Source organism: Ictalurus punctatus, chromosome 12, assembly GCF_001660625.3.
Source record: "Ictalurus punctatus breed USDA103 chromosome 12, Coco_2.0, whole genome shotgun sequence".
NCBI lineage: Eukaryota > Metazoa > Chordata > Actinopteri > Siluriformes > Ictaluridae > Ictalurus > Ictalurus punctatus.
Window position 1 is genome coordinate 16,224,742 of NC_030427.2, and position 15,855 is coordinate 16,240,596.

General features: G+C 37.9%; 2 protein-coding genes across 3 annotated transcripts in view; one reads left to right on the top strand and one right to left on the bottom strand.

Annotated features, from left to right (window-relative positions):
• The window catches only part of rhot1b (ras homolog family member T1), a 22,459-nt gene extending 13,379 nt beyond the window's left edge, over window positions 1-9,080 (top strand). Inside the window, exons 14-20 of the mRNA XM_017481791.3 lie at window positions 683-783; window positions 957-1,087; window positions 1,343-1,426; window positions 1,573-1,695; window positions 2,519-2,721; window positions 2,940-3,062; window positions 8,781-9,080. Coding sequence (XP_017337280.1) covers window positions 683-783; window positions 957-1,087; window positions 1,343-1,426; window positions 1,573-1,695; window positions 2,519-2,721; window positions 2,940-3,062; window positions 8,781-8,898 — 883 coding nt within the window. The 3' untranslated portion in view covers window positions 8,899-9,080. The remainder of the gene's footprint in view (window positions 1-682; window positions 784-956; window positions 1,088-1,342; window positions 1,427-1,572; window positions 1,696-2,518; window positions 2,722-2,939; window positions 3,063-8,780) is intronic.
• On the bottom strand, window positions 5,091-15,780 carry cd7al (cd7 antigen-like). Of its 2 annotated transcripts, XR_008397261.1 has the most exons (6): window positions 15,634-15,780; window positions 13,030-13,380; window positions 11,337-11,443; window positions 10,551-10,720; window positions 6,269-6,316; window positions 5,091-6,149 (listed from the first exon to the last, which is right to left on the bottom strand). XR_008397261.1 is itself a non-coding variant. In XM_017481796.3 (5 exons), the coding sequence occupies exons 1-4, from the start codon at window positions 15,770-15,772 to the stop codon at window positions 10,562-10,564; spliced, it is 756 nt and encodes a 251-aa protein (XP_017337285.1). In that variant the 5' UTR covers window positions 15,773-15,780; the 3' UTR covers window positions 9,214-9,783; window positions 10,551-10,561. The 2 variants fall into 2 exon arrangements, 1 of the variants encoding a protein (XP_017337285.1); XM_017481796.3 differs by lacking the exons at window positions 5,091-6,149; window positions 6,269-6,316 and adding an exon at window positions 9,214-9,783.
• Window positions 15,781-15,855: the final 75 nt, after the last annotated feature.

Consider the following 15,855-nt stretch of genomic DNA (forward strand, 5'->3'; position numbering starts at 1 on the left):
ACATGCACTGCAAGTGCAATTTAACTGATATTGACCAGTAAATGTTTATTTTTTGTGAGGCTCAAACCTAACATATTTATTGAGTGTAAGATATTGGGAATGAGAGGGTCAGATCTCAACTCTGAGGTGTGATAGGACGAAACTAAGCACACCCCTGTGTTAGTTTTTACCTCCCTAATGCATAGTTTACATTTAGTGTAAATCTGAGAATGCTGAATTTTTCACCCCTTATATCTTAACATTTCTTGTGGTGAAAAATGTGACATTTTCAGATCTTCACTAAATTGGCACTGTGCATTAGGGCAGTCAAGACTAACACAGGGATGTACTTAGTTTTGTCCTATCACCTTCCAAAGCTGAGGTCTGAGGGTGTTAGTATCTTGGAATTGAATGGAAGCACTGACACTGGAGACTACTTCCATAAATGTCTCCTAACAGAAAACTTCACGATATCAATAATTACACACGTTTTTAAATCCATTTATTATCAGTGTCTGGCATACAGAGTTCCTTATGAATGAGCAGTTACTATTGAAACGATAACGTATTAGAACGAGAGCATTAATATAAACCTGCGTTACTGTCAGAGCTGCTGTTCTAGAGAATTAATCAATACATTCTGAACCAATCAGGATCTAGAATTCAGTAGCACTAATTATTGTAACATTTGTCATGGTGGCAGGTTAACAACATATTTGGACGTCCAGAGGTGTCTGGAGTACCTCGGTTACCTTGGTTACTCAATCATAGCGGAACAGGAGTCGCAGGCCGCTGCCATCACGGGTGGGAATTTCCACGCATTTCTATTTCATGCCCATGTGCGACAGTTTCAATGCTATATTTAAACCTCTGACATATTACAGGAGGAAACATTTGTGTGTGTGTGTGTGTGTGTGTGTGTGTGTGTGTGTGTGTGTGTGTGTGTGTGTGTGTGTGTGTTTTCGTGTTTTCCACAGTGACCCGCAGTAAGTGTATGGACCTGCAGCAGAAACAGACACAGCGCTGTGTGTTTCTCTGTAACGTCTTTGGCAGCAGTGGCAGTGGAAAGAGTAGCTTCCTGCAGGCCTTTATCGGACGCAACCTCAATGTACACACACACACATACATAATACATATACCACACAACATGTGCACATGCACATACATACATGCTCTTAAATGTATTAGTGCACCAGTCACGTCAGTTTCCATATTATTTATTACTAATGGTAGTAAATAATAATAGTTTTTAATATTTAATATTATTCTAGAGAGATGGAAAACTCACTTTGTTTTCAAGACATTTTTACAAAACAAATATTGTGTGTGTGTGTGTGTGTGTGTGTGTGTGTGTGTCCTCCAGTGTCAGAAGACGATCAGAGACGAACACAAATCACACTATGCCATTAACATGGTGCATGTTTACGGTCAGGAGAAATACCTGCTGGTGAGACATTGTTCTCTTTTCATTGTTCACATATTAATGTGTTTTTATTAATTATTATTATTATTATTATTATTATTTATAAAGATTTTTGAAGGAGCTACAATGTTAACATAGACGTAACGTATCGTCTGTTTTTCTCTCCACAGCTGCGTGAAATCTGTTCGGATTTGGACTTCGTGTCTGAGTCTGATCTCTGCTGTGATGTTGTGTGTCTGATTTATGACATCAGCAACCCCGACTCGTTCGACTACTGTGTTCAAGTGTTTATGGTACGTTTACACTCCAGTGTCCCTGCACACACACACGTCAAATATTTGACCCCAAAACAAAAAACTGGTGTGGTTCAGTGTTGGTGTTTTTTGAGGCAAAAAATTCAACATTCTCAGATTTTCACCAAATTCACACCTTGTGTTAGGGAGGTCAAGACTAACACAGGGGTGCACTTGGTTTCATCGTTTCACGCACCAAGAACTGAGATCTGACCATTTCATTATGTTGGACCTGTCCATGTATAGAGGAGGAGCCTATAAACTGATGAACAGACAGACAGATGGACAGACAGACTACCAGGTAGAGCAGTGGTCAGTCAGATAGATGATGAAATGACCAGGCAAGCAGACAGTTAGACAGAAGGATGGAAAAAACAGGCAGACAGACAGGTGACAAAAGAGGCAGACAGAAAGACAAAGGGACAGACAGCAAAACAGACAGCTGTCTGTCCAACATATGTGACTGACAGACAGACACACAGACAGACAGACCAACCTCCGTATGCACAGACAGAAAGCAGATGAATGGATCAATGAACTGGCAGACAAATAGCAAGACAGGCAGATGGACATACAGCCTAGCATTTATCTATCTGTTTTATTTAACTGTCTGTCTCACTGTCTGTTTGTGTGATTAATCATCTGCATATCTAGACAGACAGTGAGACAGATGGTGAGACAGGTGGTTAAACACACAGATAGAAAGACAGATTGTGAGACAGGCAGTTAAACACACAGACAGGTCTATCGGTATAGCTATCTACAGCTATAACGATGTATAAACTATGCGCGCTCGTGTGTGTGTGTGCGTGTCTGTGTGTAGCAGTGTTTTGCGGACAGTAAGCTGCCATGTCTGATGGTGGCGATGAAGTCAGACTTGCAAGAGGAGAAACAGCAGCACAGCATCACACCTCTGGAGTTTTGCAGAACACACATGGTTCCTCCACCGCAAGCGTATAGCGTTAACACAGCGGCTACGCCCAGTCAAGATGTCTTCATCAAAATCGCCACCATTGCCACATACCCGTCAGTATACACACACACACACACACACACACACACACACACACACACACACACATACAAACACACACACACACACTTTGACCTCTCTGGCCTGTAAACACATCTGCGCTGAGAGTTTAGTGTTTTTTCACTTATTGTTTATGATGAAAGTATCTTACTCTATGTGTGTGTGTGTGTGTGTGTGTGTGTGTGTGTGTGTGTGTGTGTGTGTGTTGCAGTCACCTGCGTCTGCGCTGCATGTGTACCTGTAACAGGTGCACCTTCTGCCTCTGTCAGAACTTCCTGAACTCAGAGCTCCTCCACGCTGTAAAAGCCAAACTCTACACACTCGTCTTCAGCAGGTTCTCCTCTTCTCCTCTTATCTCTATATTTAATCCTTTGTTCACATAATTCTGTCCTTTTCTATCCTCCTTATTCTGCTCTGTTAGTCTTCAGCATCTACAATCAGGTGTGTAAATGTTACAATGATTCAATTTAAATCAGATTCCTTAGGAAACTATACAGTGCACCAAAGAAATCTCGTTTCAGTTTGATTCTTGATTCTTAATGATGAATAAACCATTCATGATTATATGTTCATTACCATGATCCACTTCAGTTCTGAATCTTTAGGATTCACTGCATCATGAAAAATCAACTTTCAGAATGACTCATTTTAGTTTGATTCATAATGAACAACTATGTTTATTACCACAATTCTCTTCAATTATGAGGAAATGATTCAGTGCAGACTGTAACCTCAAATTTCAGAAGGATCCATTACAGTTTGATTCTTAATAAATGATTCAGTTTATTACCACGATCCACTTCAATTATGAATCTTTAGGAAACGATTCACTGCATCATAAAGTCTCATCTTTATTGCCGAATTATTCATTTCAACTTGATAATCTTGATAATCTGTGTGACTCAGGAAACAGTATACGCACTGTAGTGAAATATTATTATTATAGTTTTGGCCAAAAAAAGAGAATAATAATGTTAGTAAAGGATAAACCTGTGTAATTGCAGTTGCATGCGTGTGTGTGCGTGTAAAGTGTGATGCACTTGGAAGTGTTTACTCTGACACAGTGTTTGTGATGTGGTGATGAAGGTTCTCTAATCAGTGTGTGGCCCACTGTTTAATTTCCTTCCGTGTGTCTGCTTTCACTCTACAGAGGAAGTTGTGTCTGATCATCTGCACACTGCAACTTTCATCTAATTCCTCTGTCTTTAATTATAATTATATTATAGTATAGTTATTATCCTCCTCACACACACTGCCACTGTGCTGCTGTAGTCCTGAGAGCTTTAAATAAAAAACGGAGGAAAAAGAAATGCTCCAGTAAAGTCAAGTCGTGTTTGATGTCCAAATTTTGGTTTGGAGGCACAAGCATAATAATAATAATAATAATAATTATTATTATTATTAGTCCTTATCATTCACAAAGAGATACATCAATAAATAAAAAGTTATATTAGTAGCAAAAATACTATATATATATATAATTTTAGAATACACTAAAATATACAATTTAAATAATTACCTTCACTCAAAATAAATATAAATGTGTAAATATGTTTAATAACTAAATAAATAATAAATATTGTAAATAAAAAGACAAACTATTCTATTCTAATTAAAAAACACTGAACGTTTACTTCCTGAATTCTCTCTTTTTTTTATTTATGTTGTTTATAAAATCTTAAATTTTATTTAATGTGTTAATTATTGACATGTGGTGTGTTTGTGACTCTTCACCATCAGCATCATCATCATCATCATGATATCTTTCACATGATGTTGTGTCTGTGTGTTTCTCTCTTCCTCTTTCATGTTGATTCACTCCCTTTTCTCATCGGATTTCACAGATCTGGTTTTTACACAGCTTCCTCCTGTCCATTACTCTGTGTGTGTGTGTGTGTGTGTGTGTGTGCGTCTGTGTCCTCCAGTATCAGAAGACATGTGTGAGAGAGATAGTGTGTTTGTGTTGGCCGGTCTGTCTCTGGGCATATGCACATACAGTCCCTCCACTAATATTGGCACCCTTGGTAAATATGAGCAAAGAAGGCTGTGAAAAATTGTCTGTGTTGAACCTTTTGATCTTTTGTTAAAAAAATTCACAAAAATACTCTGCTCTCATGGATATCAAACAATTGCAAACACAAAATGGGTTTATAAAGAAAATCTGTTACATTTGTTGCAACAATTATTGGCACTCCTATGAATTCATATGAGAAAACTATATTTGAAATATATTCCCATTGATATTAAAATTTTTTTGTACACCTGGGTGACTAGGAACAGGAAATTGTTCAACCATGACTTCCTGTTTCAGAGTGGTGGAAATAAGTATTGAACACGTCAACATTTTTTTTCAGTAAATATATTTCAAGTGAGGCTATTCACATGAAATTTTCACAAGATATCAGTATTAACTCAAGAAATCTGGAAATATAAAGAATTCACAACATTAAAGTCCATAATTAAAGTTATGTGTAATAAAGTGGAATGACACAGGAAAAAATTATTGAACATGATAAGAAAAAGAAGTTCTCCAAGGCATGGAACCAGCTGAAATCTGTAAGTAATTATACTCCCTATCTGTGCAAATTAATATCAGATGTTTTAGTAAATTGATGGTCTATAAAATGGCTTTTCATTACCAAAGTGTCACACAAGAAACATCTCATGATGGGTAAAAGCAAAGTGGTCTCCCAAGTCCTTCGCAACCTTATTGTTGCAAAACATATTGATGAAATCAGATACAGACGTATTTCAAAACTTCTGCATCCTCCAGTAAGCACCATTGGGGCCATTATCTGCAAATGGAAGCAACATCACTCCGTCATCAACCGGCCATGCACAAGAGCTCCTTGCAGGATTTCTGACCAGGGAGTCAAAAGAATAGTCAGAAGATTAGCCCAAGAGCCAAGGACCACTCGGAAAGAGCTCCAGAAACACTTGGAGGCAGTAGGTGCCATCATCACAGAGAAAACAATAGGCAATGCACTCCACTGCTCACGCTCACCTTGCAAGACTCCATTACTAAAGAAAAGGCATGTCAAAGCACATTTAAAGTTTGCTGCAACTCATTTGGACAAGCCTATGAAATACTGGGAGAGTGTAGTCTGGTCAGCCGAGAGCAAAATTTTACTTTTTGGCTGTTATACTAAACACCATGTTTGGAGAAGAAATGGAACTGCACAGCACCTTAAATCACTATACCAACAGTGAAGTTTGGAGGTGGAAGCATCATGGTGTGCGGCTGTTTTTCATCACATGGTACTGGCAGACTTCATATAATTGAAGGAACGATGAATGGAGCCCTTTACCGGGAGATTCTAGATAAGAATCTGCTGCCATCCACCAGGATGATGAAGATGAGACGTGGGTGGAGCTTCCAGTAGGACAACGATCCAAAACATGCAGCAAAGAAAACTCTCAACTGGTTTCAGAGAAAAAAAAAAATCAAGGTGTTAGAATGGCCCAGTCAATCACCTGACTTGTATCCATTTGAACAAAATTGAAAGAAAATATGTTTAGAAGAATGGGCCAAAATCACACCTGAATACTGTGGCCAATTAATTTCTTCAAACAGGAAGCGTCTTGAAGCTGTCATTACAAACAAAGGCTTCTCCACTAAGTATTAAATACATTTCAGTTAGCATGTTCAATACTTTTTTCCTGTATCATTCCACTTTATTACACATAACTTCATTTATGGACTTTAATGTTGTGAATTCTTTATATTTCTGGATTTCTTGAGTTAATACTGATGTCTGGTGAAAATGTCATGTGAATAACCTCAAAATATATTTACTGAAAAAAACATTGACATGTCCAATACTTGTTTCCCCCACTGTAAATATGAGGTAACACATAGGCCAAATTCCCTTAGTCATTCATAACAAAAGGTTGTTGAGCTTCACAAAATGGGAAGTGGCTATAAGAAAATAGCACAAGCATTGAAAATGCCCATTTCCACCAATAAATGTTATGAATCGACCTGGAATTGGATGTGTGTCTATATTGTCTCAATGCACTGTGAAAAGGATGGTTCGAGTGGCCAAAAAATCTCCAAGGATCACAGCTGGAGAACTGCAGAATTTAGTTGTATCTTGGGATTAGAAAGTCTCCAAAACTACAATCCGAAGTCACCACAATTTGTTTGGAAGGGCGTTCAAGAAAAAAGCCTATACTCTCATCCAAAAACAAACTCAAGCATCTTCAGTTTGCCAGACACTACTGGAACTTCAAATGGGATCGGGTTCTATGGTCAGATAAAACCAAATTAGAGCTTTTTGTCAATAAACACCAGAGGTGGTTTTGGTGCACACAGAGAGTTAGCCATAAGGAAAAGTATCTTATGCCCATGGGTAAATATGGTGGTGGCTGTTTAATGATTTGGGACTTTTTTCTGCCAGAGGACCTGGACATTTTGTCATCATGGACTCTATCAAACATCGACAGATATTAAATGAAAACCTGACTGCCTCTTGCAGAAAGCTTAAAATGGGCCGTGGTTGGATCTTCCAGCAGGACAATGATCCAAAACATACATCAAAATCAACACAACAGTGGTTTACTGACCACAAAATCAAGGTCCTGCCATGACCATCCCAGTCCCCTGACCTGAAACCCATAGAAACCCTGTTGGGTGAACTGAAGAGGAGCGTCCACCAGCATGGACCTCGAAATTTGAAGGATCTGGAGAGATTCTGTATGGAGGAATGATCTCAGATCCCTTGCCATGTATTCTCCAACCTCATCAGGCATTATAGGAGAAGACTCAGCTGTTATCTTGGCAAAGGGAGGTAGCACAAAGTACTAACTAAAAGGGTGCCAGTAATTGTTGGATAAACCTGTGTTGTGTTTGCAGTATTTTTGTTAATTTTTTGAACAAAAGGTTAAACAATGAAGACAATTTTTCACAGCCTTCTTTGCTCATATTTACCAAGGGTGCCAATATTAGTGGAGGGCACTGTGTGTGTGTGTGTGTGAGAGAGAGAGAGACAGTAATTGTATAATAATTTAGAATATTATCACAATCATTATTTCTACTGTTTATATCAACTTTCATGTTTGTTTTGCTCTCTCTCTCTCTCTCTCTCTCTCTCTCTCTCTCTCTCTCTCTCTCTCTGTTTTCTCGGTCATGTTTCTTACTTTGTTTCTCTTTATCTCTCTTTTTGTATCTCCTTTTTATCTCTCACTTCCTTTTACTGTCTTTATCTCGCACTCTATATCTTTCTGCTGTTATACGTCTGTTTTTCTTTATCTGTCTCTCTGCATCTCTCAATATTTTTTCTTCTGTCTTTGATATTCGCTTTCTCTCTGCCTTTGTCTCTTGCGCTTTCTCATAATCTCTCTCTCTATCCTTCTCTCTCATTCATCTGTCACTTTTTCTCGATTTCCATTTAATTTCTCCCCCTGATGAGTTCTCTCACTTTGTCCACATATCTCTCTTTCTCTATTTATCTTTTGCTTTATCCTTCTGTCTGTCTGTTGGTCTTGTTGTTCATCTCAATCTCTACATCTCTCCCTCTTACTGTATCTCTTGGGTTACTTTTCTCCAACTGTCTGTCTCTCTCTCCGTGTATCTTTTAACTCTCCCTCTCTCTTTATTCCTCTCTCTGTTTCTGCTGTCTCTACCTACCTATCTATCTATCTACCTCTTTTTATCCATTTATCTCTCTCTATTCATCTCTCTCCCTCTTTATTTTTATATCTATATCTCTTTCTTAACCCCCCCTCTCTTCATCCCTGTCTCTCTTTATCCCTCTCTCACCCTCTTTATCCTTGTCTCTCTTTACCCCTCACCTTCTTTACCGTTCTCTTTTCTGTCTCTCACTCTTTTTCTGTCTCTCTCTTTATCCCTCTATCTGCCTCTTTATTTCTATATCTCTATCTCTCTTTCTCCCTCTTTATCCCTCTCCCTCATTACCCTTCTCTTTCCCTTTCTGTCTCTCCCTCTTTTTCTGTCTCTCTCTCTTTATCCATCTCTCCCTCTTTATCCCACTCGTTTCCCTCTCCTTCTCTCTATCCATCTCTTTATCCCCCCTTATTCTCTCTTTCTCAGGGTGGTTCCCCTGGTGGATCTTCATGGGTCGTTGTTGTTGTTGAAGGTCAGTTGTGGAACGGCTCTATTTGCTCTGCTGGGCTTCAGTGTGTACCGAGTGCTGATTAAACCCCGGTGATACACACCCACACACGATCACACACACCCACACACACACACCCCCACACACCCCCACAATCACACACACCCCCATAACAAACACACACACAATCACACTCCCACACACACACCCCTGAGTGAGTTACTGTATGAGATATAAGTCTGTTCTGCTCTGTGGATCTTTTTTTTTTTTTTTTTTTAACAGAATCACTTTAAAGCTCGACCTGCTGAAGCTTTACTGAAGGGATGTTTTTGGTGATGAGTGTTAGTAACAGAAAGTTTTTTTTTTTCACCTGAATGCAAAAGTTTGTTTGTTTTTTAATAAATAAGAAACTTGTTGGTTTATTAATAGTACAAGCTTTATTTAATTTTTTAAATCGAGCGCAGAACAATTCAGCTTCAAGATTAAATGCAAAGCGAATGCAGACAGAAAAAGCACAAAACGTGATCTGTAAAGAAGTTGATATTATTTGTGTTATGCTTTTTATATTTATTAGAGGAATAACATACTGTTCACAATTACACAAGATTCATTTCACAAGCACTAGTACAGGAAAAACAAATGTTACGAAAATTCCTCTTTTTTCCTCTTTTTCAGCTCTGATCACCAAAACACAAAATATAAAACTGAATAAAACTGATAAAAACGATTTGCTCATAAAAGTTATTTTAGATGAAAGGATGTAAATAAATAGATGAGATGAAAACTAGAACTAAGATCTAAAACACACACACACACACACACACACACACACACACACACACACACACACACACACACATACACATACACACATGGTTCTTTCACATGGGTGTGACTCAGTTTTTCCTCTCACTTGTGTCCTGTTTATGACTTTCATTTCACCACCTTTGTAAAATTTGCACTCGGGCCTGAGACGCTGAACTTTTTTTTTCAGCACAAGAAAAAAAAAAAACCATACAATTATTTTTTTAAAAAGATACAGTTTTCAACAGTACCTGACGTACTTCAATATATATTTTCAGAAAATCATATGAGAATTCATGAAGAACAATGTCAAAATATTGAAAATGTCAATTTAACATATGAAAAATGCATTTTAAAAAATATCAGAAAGAAAATATGTAAATATTAGGATTAGGGGATGTGTTAGCTTTATATATAGAAATATTTTAATAAGGTATTAAATATTAAATCTCAGTGGGTCATTTAAGCATCTATTACTATTTTATTTATATTTTTGTTTAATTATTTCTGTTTATTTTCACACTGAGCTGCATCTTAAATGTATAAAAGGTGCAATATATAAATCTTTATTATTATAATAAGTTTTTTATTAATAGTATATTTAAGTATAATATTATAATATAAAATAGTACATATATAAATATATACTTATACATACTTAATTATATATACTATTTATAAATAAAGTGTGTAATATATATATATATATATATATATATATATATATATATATATATATATATATATATATATATATATATATATATATATATATAAATGATTTATTAGGATTTAGTTACTAATTTATTAATCAACTGTCATATTAACTTACTAGAGCTCAAAGCGTCTGGCTCAGTGAGTAAATATATTTCTGATTTTTTTTTGGACATTTTAGTGAATTAACCTCTAGAAAGATTTTAGATTTCAAAGGTCAGAGGTCACACCTTAGTTGATATCAGTTGATGTAGGGATTCTCTTTCTTCGGCTGAACGTAGAGAGATGAGATGTCATCCTCCTGCACGCGAGAGTTCGTCTTCTCTCGCACACCATTCATCTCCTCATAGATGGGAATCAAGAGCTCTTGCTTGGTCTGATGTCCTCTACGTGGCTTCATCTGAGAGAGAGAGAGAGAGAGAGAGAGAGAGAGAGAGAGAGAAACAGACAGACAGTGAGAGAGAGAGACAGAGAGGGAGAGAGTGTGTGTGTGAAAGAGAGAGAGAGAGAGACAGACAGACAGTGTGAGAGAGAGAGTGAGAGAGCAAGGGGGGAAAGAAACAGACAGACAGTGAGAGGGAGTGTGTGTGAGGGAGCGAGAGTGAGTGAGAGTGAGAGAGAGAGAGAGAGAGAGAGAGAGAGAGAGAGAGAGAGAGAAACAGACACACAGAGAGGGACAGGAAGTGACTATTAGGGAGTGGTTCACACACTTTCAGAAGGTGTAAATAAATCAACGGCTCCTCAAACCACAATGGATACACACACACACACACACTCACACAGACACACACACACTCAGCACATGGGTGGTGTCTTAAAACTCACACTCACACATGGTGAGCTTCCTGGGCAAGATTTACAGGTTTGATTTGCATCTTCAGAACTGAACTGTGTGTAAACAGTGATATTGTTCTAACAGTGGAAAATTAACGATTAAAAATAGGTAACAAATTAACACTTACACTCATCTCACTAATAAAACACACACACACACACACACACACACAGGTACTCACACAGTGCACTGCAGTGAGGATGAGGATGATGAAGAAGAGCAGTCCTGCTGCAGCAGACAGAGAGAACAGCAGTGGTGTGTAACTGTAGCAGCTACACGGCTCGATATCTACAAACACACGAGATTACTCACTATAACATTGTTTTATTATAATATTAACTACAACACTACTACAATAATATTATTGTTATTAGGAACACATGTACACAGTTAACGTTCACATCAAACATTGGGGGAAAATGTGACGGGTTGTTTGAGTATTTCAGAAACTGCTCATCTCGGTTGATTTTCACACACCACTGTGTGGTCACTAGAGTTCACACAGAATGGTGCGAAAAACAAAACAACAAAGTGTTTCTGCAGGTGGGGATGCCTTGCTGATGAGGCTGGGTCGAGCTGACAGGAAGGCTACGGTAACTCAAATAATCACTCTCTACAATCGTAGTGAGCAGAAGAGCATCTCAACATGCTGAACCTTGAGGCGGATGGACACAACATCGGGTTCCTCTCCGCTCAGACAGGAACAGGGATCTGAGGCTACAGTGGACAACCCACAACCCCCCCGCTAAACTGACCAGACTGGGAAAAAACCACACATGGCTACTCTACACCCTGAACCTGAAAAATTTCGGCTCCTCTGATATGCGAATTGACCCGTATAGTGTCACTTCAAAGAGTCGACTCATTTGCAAACATCATTACTCTACATCGTACAAATCTTTAAAGATTTGCACAATTTGATTATATTATACCTCTTTTGTGTGTGAGCATGCACAATAGCATTAGAGAATCAAACACTGCTACATTTTCAGGGACAAAAATGCAAAGGAAATTATTTTAGCTCTTAGGTAGGATTTCAGCTATAGATATGTGAATCAAGTCCCATAAAGAGTCCGCTCAATGAGTCGACTCTTTCACAAATACATCACTACTGTATAAGCTACAAACCTGATAATACTCTTTAAATACTAGTGTAATTTGCTTATACTAAGCTTTGTGTGTGTGTGTGTGTGTGTGTGTGTGTGTGTGTGTGTGTGTGTGTGTGTGTGTGTGTGTGTGTGTGTGTGCAAAGTGAAGTTATCCCTCAGCATACTATAAACAGCCATAAAGTGTAGTTATTTTGGGAAGTGGTGTCAGAGTGAGACTGAAAAAGCAGTGTGACTTTTCTGTTCTGTAGTGATGGGAGACTGAAAGCAACAGTGCTCTAAACTTACACACAACACAATAACACCTTTTCTTTTAGCATATTATGGTAGGACAGGACAACACACACACACCACTAACAGTAATAACGTTCATTTCAGTCGACTATGTCATAACCGTGTGCAGGTGAACTTCGGTGTCAAGTACATTCATATCATTGATGAATCAATAACACAAATGCTTTGGTCGTGATGACCCCTGAAGAGGCGGAGCTTCACAGTTCAGAAGAGCGCCTGAAAATCCAAAATGGAGGAAGCACTAATTTGAGCAAAATGCAGGTGTGACAGTTTCTATAAACTCCACAATCCAATAAGTCAGTAGGAGGCAGGATTATAGGGCTTTTAATTATTATTATTATTTGTTTTACTGTTTATTGGTTGGTGAGTTACAAGATTCGATTCAACTAAATTGTCCTACAGCTTTTTTGGCCACGTCCACTTTTACTTGACCTTGACTGGCCCCATGAGGAGTGATGAGAAAGTCGTACTTACGGTAATCCTGGACGTATAGGACGAACTTGTTCCCTGACAGGTTATTAAAGCCTGTGGTTTTGCTGTAGTGGAACATGCACATGTACATGTCGGTGTCGTAGCCCTGCAAGTGCCTGATGCTCAAGTGGATGCTATAGTTCATGGGTTCAGTTTGCTCCGAGATGCGATCCTTAAACGTCATATCTTTAAGAGTGGGCTTATCTTGGAAGTTGTGATACAGCACTTCTCTCTGTTTAAGCCATTCACGAGTCAGAGAAAAAGCAAACAGCTTGTCGGACCTTTCAGGAGGCACGCAGGAGAACTCGATGGAGGAGTTGCGATGTGCGTGGAAATACACTACATCGCCAAACGCTGGAGAGAAAATGGATATCGTTATTACAGATACAGACAGGACGGAGATATGAGGTTAATGTATACTTCACCGTCTTGCTCTTTGCTACAACTTCATCTAAGGCAGTAGTCACCAACCCTGTTCCTGGAGATCTACCTTCCTAACCATAATCGTTCCCACATGTCCATCTAATCATCGCCTTAAGAAGTTCTTGATCAACTACAACAGGTGCGCTAGATTTTGGTTGGAGATGAAACCTACAGGGAGGTAGATCTTAAGGAACAAGGTTGGTGACTACTGCCTTAGATGAAGTTGCTCTAAGACTACCTTCTTGAGCAAGTATAGTTGATATATACAGTATATGTGCAAAAGTATGTGCACCCCTGACCATTACACCCATATGTCCTTGGTGAATATCTCATTCCTGATTTATTTCCTTTTGCTATTATAATAAACCCCACTTTTCCATGAAGTCTTTCCACTAGATTTTGGGGCGTGGCTGTGGGGATTTATGTTCATTCAGCTACAAGAGCATAAGTGAGGTTGAGGTCAGGCACTGATGTTGAGTAAGGAGACTCCAGTTCCAGTTCCAGTTCATCTTAAAGGTGGTCAGTGGGATTGAGGTCAGGGCTCTGTGCAGGACACTCGAGTTCTTCCACTTTCTTCCAACCTTAACACACCATGTCTTCATGGAGCTCGCTTTGTGCACGTGCTGGAACAGCGTTTGGGCCTCTTAGTTCCAGTGAAGGGAAACTGTAATGCTACAGCACACAATGACATTCTAGACAAATGTGTGCTTCCGATTTTGTGGTAACAGTTTGAGGAAAGAACAAGTTACGGATTTGATGGTCAGGTGTCCACACGCTTTTGGCCGTACAGTGTAACTTTACTTATGAGAATGATTTTCTATAGGATAAAACTGTCTATAAACAGGACATTTTGTAAATTTTTTAACCCCAGTTTAGTTTTTAACCTGAACACAAATCATTACAGGTAATAACGTATTTTAATAAACGTAAACTTAATAAACGTATCATGATGTTTGCTACACTGCGAGGATGTATATTAGAAATTTAAGAAAGCTTCCCAAACCTCACATTTCTGCATCTCATTAAAGCTAATTAGCTGTAGATCTGAATTTTGTTTTAATCTGTGGTGATTAACACTGATGCACGTAATCACTAATTGCACATTTTGTCATCGGCTTCGTTTAATAAAATTCTGTTTATTTTTTAAAACTTTATTAACATGACAAAAGGTGTAAAAGAAAGTCTAAGTTTCTGTTCATTTAAGCTACAATTTAAAGTGCAATAAAACAGCGGAATAATTTCTCTAAGCATTGCAATTACTATTAATTTTATCCATCAACACGCAGGACACAGATCGGACTTTTAAACATTTTCTTTGTATCTGGATATTTAGATTGGATTCTGAACACTGGATGGTTATTTTTAAAACTAACAAGACCCAGAATCCCTTTTTCTGAAATTAAAGCATGTATATTTTTTACCAAATATCGAGTTATTTTGTACACGAGTATTTAGTCCATATTTCACAAAAGGCATATTTAGGGACTTTACTGCATTTTTAATTAATGTTATGAAGAAAAATATTTGTTTTCTTTACAAAAAAACCAAAACAAAACATTGTACAATCTGATCAAGATTTGATTTAACAACAATAATTATTATTATATAAAATTATCGTATTTAAATATTTTTATAGCAATTTTATTCTATTTGCATTATTTGCATCTATTTGCATATTATTTAAGTCGCTTTCTAAAAATCCGAGACAGTAATCAGAAAAAACTAAATAAAGTGTAACAAAATAAAGTGCTAAATAAACGCGACACGCACAAATCAGAATTAATCAGACATGTGACACGGTAATAAACATCAACATGGCTCAAACACACACTATATCCTCATGAAGAGTGTTATGCAATATTAGGGCACAACATTAACACACTCTCGCTAGTTTTAACCGCATGAAGTGTGTTAATCAAGTGCTGACACATGTTGATTGTGTGCTCTCACACACGTGACCGATTGCTTTAACACACTTTCAGATTATTAACACTGATTAAATATCGATAAAGTGTTTTAAGGAGACGGCTAAATTACAAAAACATCAAGTGTTCTTGCATAACGGTTTCTCAAGATACACATCATGTGTACAGAGCATTCCACACACACACACACATTACAGTGATGCCTGTGTGTGTACTAGTTATTTATATTATAAAGATTATTTAATGACGTAAAAGTTACCTGTGGATAAAAAGGTGATGAGGTAGACAAAAAACTGGTGACGCTTCAGCAGCCACTTGTCCATCACTATCCGTATGACTTTCTCACCCGTGGTACCGGAATAAAACTGACTACAGTACTGGTGTGTGTGTGTGTACATACTTGCGTTGGGGGCAGGAACAGGAAATCCTCGTAAGTTTCAGTGGCTCATGCAACCGTTTTGCTCAAAAAAGAAAAGAACAA